General features: G+C 45.3%; 1 protein-coding gene across 1 annotated transcript in view; it reads right to left on the bottom strand.

The window, feature by feature from the left end:
- LIAS (lipoic acid synthetase) overlaps positions 1 to 15,498 on the bottom strand; it is a 38,661-nt gene that overhangs the window by 16,580 nt on the left and 6,583 nt on the right. The window contains exons 4-7 of the mRNA XM_068278463.1: positions 10,547 to 10,627; positions 7,141 to 7,297; positions 5,437 to 5,494; positions 3,925 to 4,053 (exon numbers count right to left, since the gene is read on the bottom strand). Coding sequence (XP_068134564.1) covers positions 3,925 to 4,053; positions 5,437 to 5,494; positions 7,141 to 7,297; positions 10,547 to 10,627 — 425 coding nt within the window. The remainder of the gene's footprint in view (positions 1 to 3,924; positions 4,054 to 5,436; positions 5,495 to 7,140; positions 7,298 to 10,546; positions 10,628 to 15,498) is intronic.

Genomic DNA, 15,498 nt, shown 5'->3' with positions numbered 1-15,498 from the left:
AACCAAAGTACAAATCTTTCAAATGACGCTGTGTACACACACACACACACACACACACACAGACACACACACACACACACACACATACACACATACACACATACACACACCTATTTTCCAAACCACAGTCACCATATCACAATATATGCACAATATTTCCTTTATGACCTTGTACACACCTGGCTGCCTCCTAAATATCTGTCCAATAGTTCTCTGAATTGATCAGCCAGTTGGATCGGGCAGAACCCTCAATATCGGTCGCTCTGCGTTGTCATTTAGCATCATTTGGCTAAAACTTTTGCAACGACTGTCATCTGATACAATGATATCTGTCGCTCGGACGTTTCACACGACAGTTATCTAGTGTATGTAGCTAGCTTTATTATCTGCTAAGACCACATTTCAGCAGCACCTAGTAAGTGAAATCTTGCTATGGTTGACTTTTTGAGATAAGGTAATGGAGGGGTGTGACCTGACTGAGTACAAACCAATCAAATTTCAAAAAGTAGAAAATGTTTATTTATAAATTGCACACAAAAATATTAAAACATGAATAACACTACTCCCACCTATTAGACACCCGCCCCTACGTCCACCCCCTCCCCCAAGAACCCCCCGGCCCTAACAGTACCAGCTAGATCAAAAAACTCATGTGCACATGAAGAAAATAGACCTGCGCAGTATCCCCCTGTGCTAACTACCACAGAGGAAATGACCAATCACACTTTTAGCTAAAGGATCTGCAGATCGAATCACAGAATCTCACTGTGAATTCAATGAAAAGTAGATGTAGGTGTACTGGTCAATGAGTCAAATGTTCAAAAAGCAGATTGTGCAATCTCAAAGAATGAGCCCTGAGCCTATGCCAACCAGCAAACCTGCACAACAATGTCTCTGTGTGTCTGACGCACTCCAGCAGCTTAAGATGACAGAGTCCAGAAATGAGCCATGATATAAATCAGCATCTCAGTGTACCAGTTCACAGCCAGGGTTTGAGCCCAATTGACAGGCATAGCATCCTCCCACATAAGGAGCACATTGCATGTAGTACAGCTAAGTAAGCATGAGGAAGGCACATAAAGCGAAAATTTGTTGCAGCAGCAAAGCATGTATGACAGCAGTTCATATAAGCAACATGCATGTGTCAGGCGTGCGGACAGACTGTGCTGAATCGGCAGTAAGCAGTATCAACGCCCAGGGGCTCTTACTGTATCCAAGATGTCAAGGTAGCTGGAGGTTTGCAGGTGCCATGGTTGCTGGAGGCTTGCGTATAAGGAGTTGGCTCATCTGTGGATCCAAGAAGGAGCGGCACTGCTATGCGAAGGAAAGCCAAGGATCCATGAGGCAATGGGGAGGAAGAGGAGAGGCATGCCAATGGCGGAGGACGGCGTCCTCAATCGATTTCGCCGGCTCTTCCGGCTTCTTCAGGAGGCGTGTCCCTCTGCTCGTGACTCTGCGGCTAAGTGCAGGCCGACGACCAATCCGGCCCAAGATGCGACGCCCCCCGCCCCCGCCCCAGGGCCAATGCGAGCGGGGGGGCGGGGCGGGCAGACACGACGGGCGCGCCCAATAGCGCGCACGAAGCGTCCGCCAAGCCCCGCCCACCCGCACGCAGGCCCCGGGGAGGGGGCGGGAGACACCACAGGACAGCCGGATCAGACGGGGGCAGCACAGCAGCGGCAGAAATACAACTCCTATCAGACTATAAATGGAGCATACGCCCCTAATGGTGAAAACCATCAATTGAACATGATGGAAACTTATCAATCAAAAAACAATAAACAATAATCATGTCAGTCATATTACATATTGCAATGGATAGTAGATGTAACCTCGCAAATTACTCAGAATTGCTATGGTTGACATTGCGTCCAGCGGCACCGTCTGGTGTTCACGGTCTGAGCCCCAAAGACCTCATCTACACTGAGGCTACATGCAGTTTTACTCTGATTGTAACTGGTATGTGGTTGATTCAGCTACGGTCTGAATTCCCTTCATGGAACCTGCAGCTCTATCGCAACAAGAACACTCATTGGGCAGCCATAAACGTACCATTCAGTAATTAAGTTTGGAAGTAAAAAAAACAACACCGATTCAGCAATACAGAATTTACAGATCTGCTTTTGCTCCATGGCAGAGTCCTGACTAATATAAATACTTTGTCATTTTGTGGAAGCATCTTGGTGCTTGTTTTCCAAGCAAAACAACTGTTGCTTTGCTGCAGGAAGTATAAGTGCTATATATGAGAATGCAGTGGACAGTTCAATGGGCATTGGTTAGGGTTTCCACTCCGCACTGAATTTACTAAGAAGTAGCTAGGTTTAGGACGGACTGCTGTACAAACATGCTGCTCGTTTATCTCTCAACTATGGAGCGGGGGGGGAGCATGAGTGGGAGGTGCCCTGCTGTTGCGACAATAGCATCGCCCATTAATGCAGGATGAATAACTAATTATGTGGTCATCAACAAACTCACACCAGATTTTCACTCGAGACAACCGTAATTAATTGTTTAGGCCAACGAAAATCAAAGATGTGTGAACCTTTTGTTATTATGGTTATTTGGATTAGTCTTGCAAAGAGAGGAAAAGTAGAACCAAAGCACTGAGCATGGACAATTTGCCAGCTGCTTCTTTACTAAACATTGCCCTCTAGTGGACAGAAGAACAGTTTTTTTTATTGACAACTGAAATGAGGGGGATATGGAGGCTGCCATATTTATTTCCTTTTAAGCAATACCAGTTGCCTGGTCATCCTGCTGAACAATTGCCTCTAATACTTTTAGCCACAGACCTTGAACAAACATATGCAGATCAGGTATTTCTGACATGATTGTCAGATCTGACAAGATTAGCTGCAGGCTTGTTTCAGGTGTGTGTTTCAGACACTACTGCTGCCAAATAGCTCAGGGGGACTGACAGGCAACTGGTATTGTTTAAAAGGAAAAATATGGCAGCCTCCATATTCTTCTCACTTCAGTTGTCCTTTAATGAATCTACAGAACAATATGGCAAGCTATTGATTCCTACTGCAATCCCCAGCTGCTACTCCTCTATCAGCCGCAGTGAGGGTAGGGACACCACTAGGCAGAATTACATGAGCTTTCCCCATAGCACACAGTGATAACCGCATATGCGATTCTGCCTAGTGTGTTCCTACCCTGAAAATTTTCCAACATAGCTGATCAATTTTCACTCCATTAAATTGCATGAAACTGATTAAAGGTTAATGACCTAGCCAGGCTGGGGGAAATATATTTCAGTCAACTAAGAGCAAAGTGATCAAATTGGCCAGATAACTAGATAGGTGAATTGCTAACTTCAGCACGCAGATTCCTAGTCATAATATTGCATCAGATCATACAATGGGCTTGATTCATGAGAAAAATAGCATACCTTATCAGAGTTAACACACATTATGAAAGTAGCATAGCGAGCGCTACGAACTTATGCCTGCTAATTGGCAATGACGAGAGCTCCACTCGTCCTGCCCTGAGCCCCTGCGAATCCAATCACTTTTAAGGACATTATCCCCGCACTTTGATTGGCCCAATAGGCTGCCTGTCACTTGACAGGAAACTTGATAGGCAGCCTATTGGGCCAAAGGGCAGGGATAATGTCCTTTAAAGTGATAAGGTATGTTAACTCTGATAAGGCATGCCATTTGTCTTGGTGAATCAAGCCCAATGTAAGAAAAACCGAGCAGTGTGAACTGCACAAAAATGCCCCGCTTTATTTCATATTATATTTTCTAAATCTCTCATTTGGCAATATTAAAAGCCTTATTAAATCCATTAACATGATTTGCACCCACCATACATAAATATGACCTACATTTCAAAAATAAAGTTATGGGCATCAGAAGTGCTGAAAAAACAACAACAACAAAAAAAAACACTGCAAAGAAAATCTCTGCACACATGTACCTTTGTAAAGCTGGCACTGTCTCCACGTTGTGAGCGTAGACATCTAGACCAGAATGAACAATGGTTTCTACAGCTTTCTTATCTCCCCGGAAGTCTGGTGTCAGACATTCAACAAGAATTTTAGGATTTCTGCAGAAAGAAAAACACGATGAATTCATTAAAAACAAATTCCACTATATAGTTTCATATCACCATGTGCACTGACACACTTGTAAACTCTGAACTGTAGTATGGTATACAACTATTTAAGAATGCCCCCACTTGGCCCTATCACAACCCACTGTAACTGGGTATTGCACACAATGCTACAGGAGCACACGCTATGTAAGTAATATAATGTGTGTTACAGCAGCAAAGTGTGTGCTACCCAGGTACCCTGGGTTGCCCTAGTGCACTGGCATAAGTACCAGTAAAACTGCTGTGTGCTACCTGCGCATGGAAAATCTACTGACTTTTATACTGAGCCAACCCCATTATGTGCCGCTGGCAAGAGTAGAGACTTCTGCTGTCTAGTTTATTTGCTTCCTGCAATCAGTGTCTGGCCTCTTGTTTTTATTTGCTTCACCAAACCCACAAGCTCATCATACATTTCTTGCTCATCATACACCCCCCCTCCGTTACTTAAGGCATAGAGGGAACTTCCATATGCACAATCCAGGGCTGAGTTTCAGTGCTCTCCTTATCACGAGAGGTGCTGGCTGGAGCCATGGCAACCGGACGCTTATCAGCAGGGAAGAGCAGCGAGACTCAGTGAGTGCTGGATTGTGTATATGAGAGTTCCCACTATGGTGCAGTAAGTAACACATGGCAGAACGGGAGGCCCGAGGCCCCTGCCACCGCATGGGTTGCTTGAACCCTGGTGGCGCCTCTACATGCAGCAAGACTGGAGGTTCTTAGCAGTCCATACTCCACAGAGTACAGATTCTAGGTTGGCAAAAAAGTGCAATTTAAACTTAGTGTCAGGTTTGGAAATTTATAGCTGAATTATAGGAATTTTTTTTATTAAATGAACTCAAACTTGTGCAGCAGTGACACATGTGCATAGAAACCTTTAAAAGAAAACCAGAGACGGGATAATTAAAAAGATTTTATACATACCTGGGGCTTCCTCCAGCCCCATAAGCCTGGATCCCTCCCACGCCGCCATCCCCCGATGTCTGCAGCTACGAGACCCGGGTCGCCGCACTGACGTCATCGGAGCCAGCTACGCCGGTGAAGTGCGCCCTCTACGTATCTCTCCAGCGACTGCTGGAGAGGTACGCAAACAGCGCACTTCATTTACGCTTAGACTGGCTCAGACTGACGGCAGTGCAGGGACCCGATTCTCGTAGCTGCAGACATCGGGGGATGGCGGCGTGGGAGCGATCCAGGCACATGGGGCTGGAGGAAGCCCCAGGTATGTATAACATTTTTCCTTATCACTTCTCTGGTTTACTTTAAATAAAAGGAAGTTTCACATATATCTCTGAAGACTGGTATAAGATCAAGAGAGAACAGAGAAAGCACAAATACCTTTCTTTTAAATGAAACACGGTTTTTGCAAAGTGTTCAGCACCTCCATCTGGAAGATCTAAAGAGCAACAAGCCAGAATTAAACACCGGAAAATAGTGTAAATAGGAAAACAGCAGGTAAGAAAAAAACCCAGAAATTCCTCTCTCAAGCATATGCACATAAGCACAGGGATGACTGGCAACTTTTCCAGGGGCTCCTTTTTCCAGGTGACAGGAGTCTCAAATATGCGTATCATTTTAATGTGAGGCATGTGAGGGGTAGGGTTATGTTAGTTTCGAGGGTTAAGGCTAGGATTATGCTTAAGAGCAAGATAATGGTTAGTGTTTGGCCTCAGATTACTGGGAGGTCTAGTGTTAAGGCCTTTCCACACGCTAGATTGAACTTGCCTGAGGCAGCCAATAACAACGCCTCTACAATAATCCAACAAGTGAACAAGTGCTGCTCTTCTGGCCCCCAGTCCCACCAGGTTTTTCAGAGATGGTTGGCAACTGCTGAATTTTCAGTCTCCTGGCAGATGTTCTCGCATCCATGGACTACATCTCCTGGCATGCATTGCCACCCGAGCACGTGAGACACTGCGGGAAGTTGAAAATTTGGCAGCTGCGAACGATCTCTGAAAAACACGGTGGCTCCCATACGGACCAGGCGCCAGAGGAGCAGCACCTGTAGCTAAGTTAAGAGGTTCGCTCCAACCTCTCCTCCACCCCCACCAGGACACTCCATTGCAAACTTCCCTATTGGAAAATGTTGTCCCTGGTGTCCCGTTCCATTTAAGGCAAGTTCACAACAAAATGCAGGCATTGTAACACAAAAAGTCGCACTAGAATAGTAAGTCTATGCAATGTTCATCTGGTGCAAATGAAATTCAACAGACTACAGTATCCCAACGCAGTGCATAACCGCATAATGCGCACATTAACAGTGGCAGTGACTTTTCATTGATTGCATGCTTCACTGTATGCAATGTAATGGTTGCATAGCGTGCAATGCGACTTTTCCCCCTTCATTGCGGAACACAAAGCAGCTCCCACTGTGAACTTGGCCCAAGTCTGGTTTAAACTGTGCTCAGTGCTTTTCACTGTAGCCTTGCACTGTAGCACAGTGGGCAATAGACATGTGCAACAGACTGAAGCTTTTGCACAGACCCGGTCATTCATGTCCATTACGGTACAACACAACCAGGTCTATCATTCTGGAAAGTGGATTCTTATCATAAATGGCACCTACACCTGGACTTCAACGGGCACTGAAAAATAATGTACGTTTTGCGTTGAAGGCAAGAGTTCACACCACACATATGTACACTGAGCCTAAAAGTGGCCATACAAGACTCGATTTGCAGCAACGAAATGTAGCAAATTTGATAATAATGCATGCTCCCCAGTCCCGCTCCCGTGGCAGTAGTACTGCGCAGGCGCAAAGAGCTCCCGACCGGCGGCGGGTGGACTGCGCATGTGCAGTAAGCCCCGACTGGCCGAAGAGCTCTCACGGAACATCCAGGAGGCAGAGGACGGCGTCAAGGGAGTGATCAGGCTGGAGGGGACTGGAGGTAGCCCCAGGTATGTATGAATTTTTTTTCATGTTATCCCAGGTTCCCTTTAAGTATCAGTAGTAAGAAACTGGGGTAGCTGATGGGATTAGGCCAGCATTTCCTCATGCGGAAAACTTTGGACACACTGTGCAGAGGTATAAAGCACACTAACCATCTCTATCCACAGAGGTCAGCACCACGTAGTCCAGTCCCCACTCCGCTATGGCTTTAGCTGTGTTGTAAGGCTCTTCCGGATCAAGTGGAGGAGGCTTCCTAGCAGTTTTCACAGAACAGAATCGGCAACCGCGGGTACATGTATCTCCCATTAACTGGAAATAAAACATAAGGCAAAGAGTTCTAGTTACTCTCTAAATACGAACCGATAAAGGCAAGATCTACCAAGCAATCAGTTATTCTATAACAGAAAATTGTGGAACTGATGTGCCACACTACATCATATAATCTTAACCACATTTCATCAGAAATCTGATTGAAATGGACAGGACTACTGCACTGCTAACTTTCTTGAGCAGAACAGAAAAAAAAAAGCCTACATCAGGCCCCTTGGGAAAAAAAGGGCCTCCCATTATAAAATCCGCGATTTGTGGCAGTGGGAAGAAATTTGCAAGCAAGAAGGCACCGAGTCTTGCCACTATGCAATGCCACAATTTGCACAGCAGCAATACTCAGTGCCCGCTATTCTATTGGGCGCCTCCCTGACCCTAAATTTACTCTCATTGCCACAAGTTGCGACTCTGTGCTGGAAGAGGGGTGTGGGAAGGTTAGGCGTCATCGGGAGGGGGATGCATCAGTAGAGTGAGGGTTCTGTGTGAGAGTAGGGTTTGGTTTACTCATAGTAAAATATCGGTAAAGATTACCAATATTTTACTGTCAAAATCCAGTAGTAGAACATATTTTACTGGCAGAAAGCCCCTGCACCTTTCATGTATGCCTCCTAAAACACTGCATTGTTGATTAAGGTAATGAAATATTTAGCACTTCAGACTTGCTGAGGTTGACCTTAAAGCTACTGAGAGCACCGAATATCTCAAATTCCTTACAAATATTAGGAATAGAAGTGTGTGGTTGAGAGACATTTACAAGCAAGTCATTCACATAAAGAACAACTTAGAAAAATATGCATTTAAGATCTTATAGCAAAAACACTTTTTTTGTAGAATATCTAAAAAAAAAAAAAAGAAAGTGCTTCCTCACTGGTAAAAACATGCACACTCCCATGCATTACTCCTCACTTCCTGACAGTTTGCCGGGTCGCATGGCACTCTCAGTAAAATGTTAATTCGGGAGGAGAGAAAGAACGATCGGCACAAGATGATGCGATGGCAAATGTTGGGGGTAACAGGTGTAGCAGCTGTGACTCCAAACAGGCAATGGTTAGCAATGAATGTAGAGAAAAGAATCCGGGCACCAACCGCAACAGAGTTAAATCACACCTTTATTGCATCCCCAAAAACACCTGACAAAAGGTAAAGTGTAGGCCTGACAGCAGTAAATGTTATGGTGGGTAAGAAGAACTGTTCTCCTTGTGGCAGCCACACCACTACAGTGACATCAAGCCAATGGGGAAGGCAGCAAGCTTACACTGCCAGGGAAGATGGGGGGATGCCTGCAACATAGCTGTGAATGATGCAGTTATAAAATATTAGGCAGAACTAGGGGTTGCAGCATATGTCATTATGAACCATTAAGTTTAAGTCATTCGTATATACCAGTGATCTACAAACTTGGCTCTCCAGCTGTTAAGGAACTACAAGTCCCACAATGCATTGCAGGAGTGTGACAGCCACAGTCATGATTCATAAAGGCAAATGCATTGTGGGACTTGTAGTTCCATAACAGCTGGAGAGCCAAGTTTGCAGATCACTAGGATATACAATCAGAAAGAAGCAATAACCATTACATGTATCCTAATATTCTGTGATTCTTAAAGGACATCCAAGGTGAAAATAAACTGAGGAGAAAAACAATTGTATCTATCCATCTTCTCCTAAAAAATGACTTTAGATATCCCAGTTTTATTTTATATTTAAATCTAGTTTTTAAGTTTTTACTGTTTCATTGTCTCTACTCAATGACTCCTTTATTGGAGTATGCTAGAGCTCAAATCTATGAATTATTGACCCTTTTTGTTTAATTCCTGCTCTCAGAAGCCATTTACGGACAGGAATGTATTTTAAGGCTGTAATTACTTATCGGTGAAGGTTACGCTAACCTGACCCAGTCCGACCCGGTCAGAAACTGTCACTTGCAAACCTGATTTTTTAACTCTTTTAGGCAGAGAAAGAAAAAAGTTATTTGTGTGCCTGGCACTGTACATACACATGTCTCTCTCATCAAGTCACATGTCACCTCGGTTGTCCTTTAAAGAGAATCTGTATTGTTAAAATCGCACAAAAGTAAACATACCAGTGCGTTAGGGGACATCTCCTATTACCCTCTGTCACAATTTTGCCGCTCCTCGCCGCATTAAAAGTGGTTAAAAACAGTTTTAAAAAGTTTGTTTATAAACAAACAAAATGGCCACCAAAACAGGAAGTAGATTGATGTACAGTATGTCCACACATAGAAAATACATCCATTCACAAGCAGGCTGTATACAGCCATCCTTTTGAATCTCAAGAGATCATTTGTGTGTTTCTTTCCCCCTGCAGCTATCTTCCACTGAAGTGTCAGGCTATTTCTTCCTGCAGAGTGCAGACAGCTGTGCCTGTATGTAATTCCTCAGTATGTGAAAGCCCAGCCAGCTCAGAGGAGGATTTATCCAGCTTGTAAAAGATAATAGAACAGAGAGAAGCTGCACTAATCTAAATATCACACAGGCAGTGTGCAGAGAGGGGCCTGGATGGGGGAGTTCATAGCAGAACCACAACACTGAAGAACTTGGCAGCCTTCCAGACACAGGCCTGACAAGTCTTGACAAGAGAGAGAGAAGTTGATTTATTACAGAGATGGTGATAGTAGAACGTGCTGCAGTAAGCCAGAACACATTAGAATAGCTTTAGGAACTTGTAGGATGATAAAAAACAGGATGCAATTTTTGTTACGGAGTCTCTTTAACAGAGCACATTACATACGAACTCAGAACAGCGTTCCAAAGTATCTGAAACAGAACTCAAATTCAAAGTTAAGCAGACAGCAGCAGAGGGCAGTTAACTCACCCTTGTCGCTGCCTCTGTATGCTGCACTCCACATCACAATCCACCCCTCTGATACTTAGTCCTTCACATCCTAAGGGGGGAGTATCAGATAGATGGAACACATCGTAGAGCAAAGCACACATGCACAGAGCCAATGTCAAGGGTGAATTAACTGCCCCTGCTGTGGCGTGCATTAATTCAAATACGAGTTAACCCCCTGCCTTAGTCCTTATAAGAATTCTAGTTCTGTTCCCGAAAGCTTCAGAATGCTGTGCTGAGTTTGTAGGTTTATCTCTAATTATTATAGCCTGCAGAGCTGACCCTGTGCTGCATCCACAAAGACATGACCTCCATCTGGTGAGTATTAAGATACAAATACTGTATTACAGTGCTGTGGCTTGATATGATGATCACACTCACCATGATGGTTGCTGTAGCTGTGCCATATTCTCCTCCACCCCAACACTCTCCGATGTTGGGGCACCGAGCCTCTTCACATACCTAATCAACACACAATTTATTACTGGTGTAAAATTAATAGAATATGAAATTGTTCACGTATTACTTGGGCTGACCAGAGTACAGCAAATGTGCATGCTAAAGGTGCCCAAACATCTCTCGACTTGGCTGCCAATCAAACATCCGATTTCATAATTATTATTGGATGAAAATTAGTGCTGTCAAGAGCATGCCCGATCAACGATGCAACCAATTTCGGTCCAAAACTGGTTGCATGCATCAACTGGACATGCTGTAACATGTCGGGCAGTTGTGGTGAATCCGATGCACATTAGTAACAGCGAGCACTATCGGGACGAGTGATGAAACCCCTGGAGCTGTTTCCCCCAGTGTGTAAATGTACCCCCGTGTGTACATTAATACATTACCTGTCCCGTGTCGCACAGCACGCGGTGCCCATCCATCTTCGGAACCCCCCGCTCTTCCATTAGCAGCATACATGCCGCCGGCACATAGCAAATTTACAAACGGGGTACATTATACACTGGGGGCAGCGGCAAGGTTGCGGACTTGGATGATTCCAGAGAGATTTCATACTGAAATTGATAGGGAATCGGCCTGCAGTGCATGGGAAGCCAACAGATTCTATAATCAGATTCGATATATGAGAGAGAGAGAGAGAGAGAGAGAGAGAGAGAGAGAGAGAGAGAGAGAGAGAGAGAGAGAGAGAGAGAGAGAGAGAGAGAGAAAGAGAGAAAGAGAGAAAGAGAGAAAGAGAGAGAGAGAGAGAGAGAGAAAGAGAGAAAGAGAGAAAGAGAGAAAGAGAGAAAGAGAGAAAGAGAAAGAGAGAAAGAGAGAAAGAGAGAAAGAGAGAGAGAGAGAGAGAGAGAAAGAGAGAAAGAGAGAAAGAGAGAGAGAGAGAAAGAGAGAGAGAGAGAGAGAGAAAGAGAGAGAGAGAGAAAGAGAGAGAGAGAGAGAGAGAGAGAGAGAGAGAGAGAGAGAGAGAGAGAGAGGGGTCTCTTCATCAAATCTGCCCATCATCACTAGAAGTATGGGCACCTTAATATTATCACTGTAGAACTGAATAAAAGGGTATTCAATAGCGTAGAACTGAATCCTGTAGAAGGTTCTATTACAATTTCTGTAGACTGTACCATGTTTTCTACTCAGAGTTTGTATGTTTAATTCTGTTTAGGATCCTCTTAGGACAGTTTCTTGCCTTTTTTTTTTAGCGCAGCATGTGATTGTAGCCTCCCTGGCGGTATGGACGAGCTGAGTTCGTCCAGCAAAAACTTGCAAAAAACGTTAATGACGAGCTGAGCTCGTCCATGTCGACAGGGGAGATTTCCTGTTTCTCTGCCCCGCCGGCTGCATTTTTTTTCTTATCAGAGGGATTCCCCAGGATGGCTGGATGCCTGACTGCACGCTGTGGGTAGCGATCTGTGCTACCCACAGCGTGCAGGAGAAGCATCCAGCCACCCTAGGGAATCCCTGGGCAGCCAGCGGGGCAGAGAATGTGCGGGGGGATCCCCCTTGTATGTGGAGGCTGTGCTGGCGGGGGGATCCCCCTCGTGTGCGGGCGGGGGGAACACCTTATATGGGGCTGTTGCGGGCAGGGGATCCCCCTCTGTGCGGGCGGGGGGATCCCCCTTCTATTGTGGCTGTTGCGGGCGGGGGGATCCCCCTCTGTGCGGGTGGGGGGATCCCCCTTCTATTGTGGCTTTTGCGGGCGGGGGGATCCCCTCTGTGCGGGTGGGGGGATCCCCCTTCTATTGTGGCTGTTGCGGGCGGCCTATCCCCCTCCTCCCCATCTCCTCCCCCTCCCCCCCCCTCTCTAAGCCCATTGAGTAAATAGATTTACTCACCGAGGGCTTTCTCCAGCGACGGCAGCAGCACTTCCTCCTCCATCTCCGAAGTCCCGGTCTCTGTACAGTTACATTACGAGCTTGGTGACGTCACCAAGTCTCGTAATGTAACTGTACAGAGAACGAGACTTCGGAGATGGAGGAGGAAGTGCTGCTGCCGTCGCTGGAGAAAGCCCTCGGTGAGTAAATCTATTTACTCAATGGGCTTAGAGAGGGGGGGGGGGGAGGAGATCGTGAGGGGGGGACATCGGGAGGGAGGGGAGGAGGGGGATAGGCCGCCCGCAACAGCCACAATAGAAGGGGGGATCCCCCCACCCGCACAGAGGGGGATCCCCCCGCCCGCAAAAGCCACAATAGAAGGGGGATCCCCCCACCCGCACAGAGGGGGATCCCCCCGCCCGCAACAGCCACAATAGAAGTGGGATCCCCCCGCCCGCACAGAGGGGGATCCCCTGCCCGCAACAGCCACAATAGAAGGGGGATCCCCCCACCCGCACAGAGGGGGATCCCCCGCCAGCACAGCCTCCACATACAAGGGGGATCCCCCGCACATTCTCTGCCCCGCTGGCTGCCCAGGGATTCCCTAGGGTGGCTGGATGCTTGTTCTGCACGCTGTGGGTAGCACAGATCGCTACCCACAGCGTGCTGGGGGGGGGGGGGGGAGGAGGATCGGGAGGGGGACATCTGGCTACCTATAAATCTGGCTAAACACCTGGCTCACTATATACCTGGCTAACTATACTTGGCTAACTATACCTGGCTGCACATCTTCTACCTATACATCTGGGTCTTATACTCACCATTGGCATGCTGATCCCTCGTCGCGTACCTCTGATAGCTTCCCCAGTGTCTTCTTCCATGTCCCTTGGCGGATTTTGCTTCTTCCTCAGCGATCACATGTCCCCCGTTGATCGGCGTTGATGACACCAGGGTCACACAGCGTCATCAACATCTTGCAGAAAACACTTTTTTTTTTAAATTGAATTCAATACAATAATCTGTATTAAATTTAATATTAAAAAAAAAATTGGTTGCAAAAAAAAAAAAAAAAAAAAAAAAAAAAAAAATGGTTGCAAATTATTGGAAATTAATTGAAACACTTTTTGCACGGAAATCCTGGGGAAACTGAACGCCAGGGTGGTTAAATCAGGTTTAATTTTAAAATTACAGCCAGGTCCTTAAATATTGGGACATCGACACAATTCTAACATTTTTGGCTCTATCACAACCACAGTGGATTTGAAATGACATAAACACGATCAGGGCTGTGGAGTCGGAGTAAATTGGGGTACCTGGAGTCAAAGTTGGAGCTGGAGGTTTCATAAAACGGAGGAGTCAGGAGTCTAGTCGGATGATTTTTGTACCAAATCCACAGCCCTGGTAAGTATTAGACTAAGGATTTGGAGTCGAGGATTCAGAGCCATTTTGGGTACCTGGAGTTGGAGTCGTGGTTTCATAAACTGAGGAGTCGGATAATTTTTGTAACGACTCCACAGCCCTGAACATGATGTGTTTTAACTGCAGAATGTCAACTTTAATTTGAGGGTATTTACATCCAGGAGAACGTTGTAGGAATTACAACAGTTTGGGTATGTACCTCCCACTTGTTAAAAGAGCAAAAGTAATGGTACTGAATAATAATCATTAATCAAATTTTCACTTTAATACTTGGTTAAAAATCCTTTGGAGTCAATTACAGCCTGAAGTCTGAAACGCAGAGATATCATCAGACGCTGGGTTTCATCCCTAGTGATGCTCTGCCAGGCCTCTACTGCAACTGTCTTCAGTTCCTGCTTGTTCATGGGGCATTTCCCCTTCAGTTTTTGTTTGTAGCAAGTGAAATGCATACTCAATCAGATTCAGGTCAGGTGATTGACTTGGCCATTGCATAACATTCCACTTCTGTCTCTTCAAAAACTTTTAGGTTGCTTTTGCAGTATGCTTTGGGTCATTATCCATCTGCACTGTGAAGCGCTGTCCAATGAGTTCTGAAGCATTTGGCTGAATATGAACACATAATATTGCCCGAAAGACATCTGAATTCATCCTGCTGCTTTTGTCAGCAGTCACATAATAAATACAAGAGAACAAGTTCCATTGGCAGCCATACATGCCTACGCCATGACACTACCACCACCATGCTTCGGATAATGAGCAGTTCCTTTCCTTCTCCATACTTTTGTCTTCCCATCACTCTAGTAAAAGTTGATCTTGGTCTCATATGTCCATAGGATGTTATTCCAAAACTGTGAAGGCTTTTTTAGATGTCGTTTGGCAAACTCTAATCTGACCTTCCTGTTTTTGAGGCTCACCAATGGTTTACATCTTGTGGTGAAGAAGGTTCACTCTGGTGAAGTCTTCTCTTGATTGTTGACTGACACACATACACCTACCTCCTGGAGAGTGTTCTTGATCTGGCCAACTGTTGTGAAGGGTGTTTTCTTCACCAGGAAAACAATTCTTCAGTCATCCACCACAGTTGTTTCCCGTGGTCTTCTGGGTCTTTTGGTGTTGCTGAGTTCTTTTTAAGAATGTCCCAAACTTTTTTTTGGGCCACGACTAATGTCTGATGGGTTTTTTTTTTTCAGGCTAATGATGGCTTGCTTCACTGATAGTGACAGCTCTTTGGATCTCATCTTGAGAGTTGACAGCAACAGATTCCAAATTCAAATAGCACACTTGACCTCTAGACCTTTTAACTGCTCACTGTAATTGTGACAATGAGGAAATAACACACACCTGGCCATGGAACAGCTGAGAAGCCAATTGTCCAATTACTTTTGCTCCCTTAACAAGTGGGAGGCAGATATGCAAACTGTTGTAATTCCTACACCATTGACCTGATTTGGATGTAAATACCCTCAAATTAAAGTGCAGTTAAAGCACATCAGTCATAGAAAGAAAAAAAAAAAGTAAAATCAATGAAAAGCCAGGGACAAGAAAAAAACCAAGCAGCCAGTGGATTAAAGCAAACCTAAATGGAAAATAAAATTGAGATAATTTGTGTAGTAGCAATGGCATATAAAACTATTCTGAAGTCTCATATTG

The sequence above is a fragment of the Hyperolius riggenbachi genome, chromosome 1, assembly GCF_040937935.1.
Source record: "Hyperolius riggenbachi isolate aHypRig1 chromosome 1, aHypRig1.pri, whole genome shotgun sequence".
NCBI lineage: Eukaryota > Metazoa > Chordata > Amphibia > Anura > Hyperoliidae > Hyperolius > Hyperolius riggenbachi.
The sequence above is the reverse complement of the archived record's forward strand: the minus strand, read 5'-3'. Positions and strand labels throughout refer to the sequence as shown.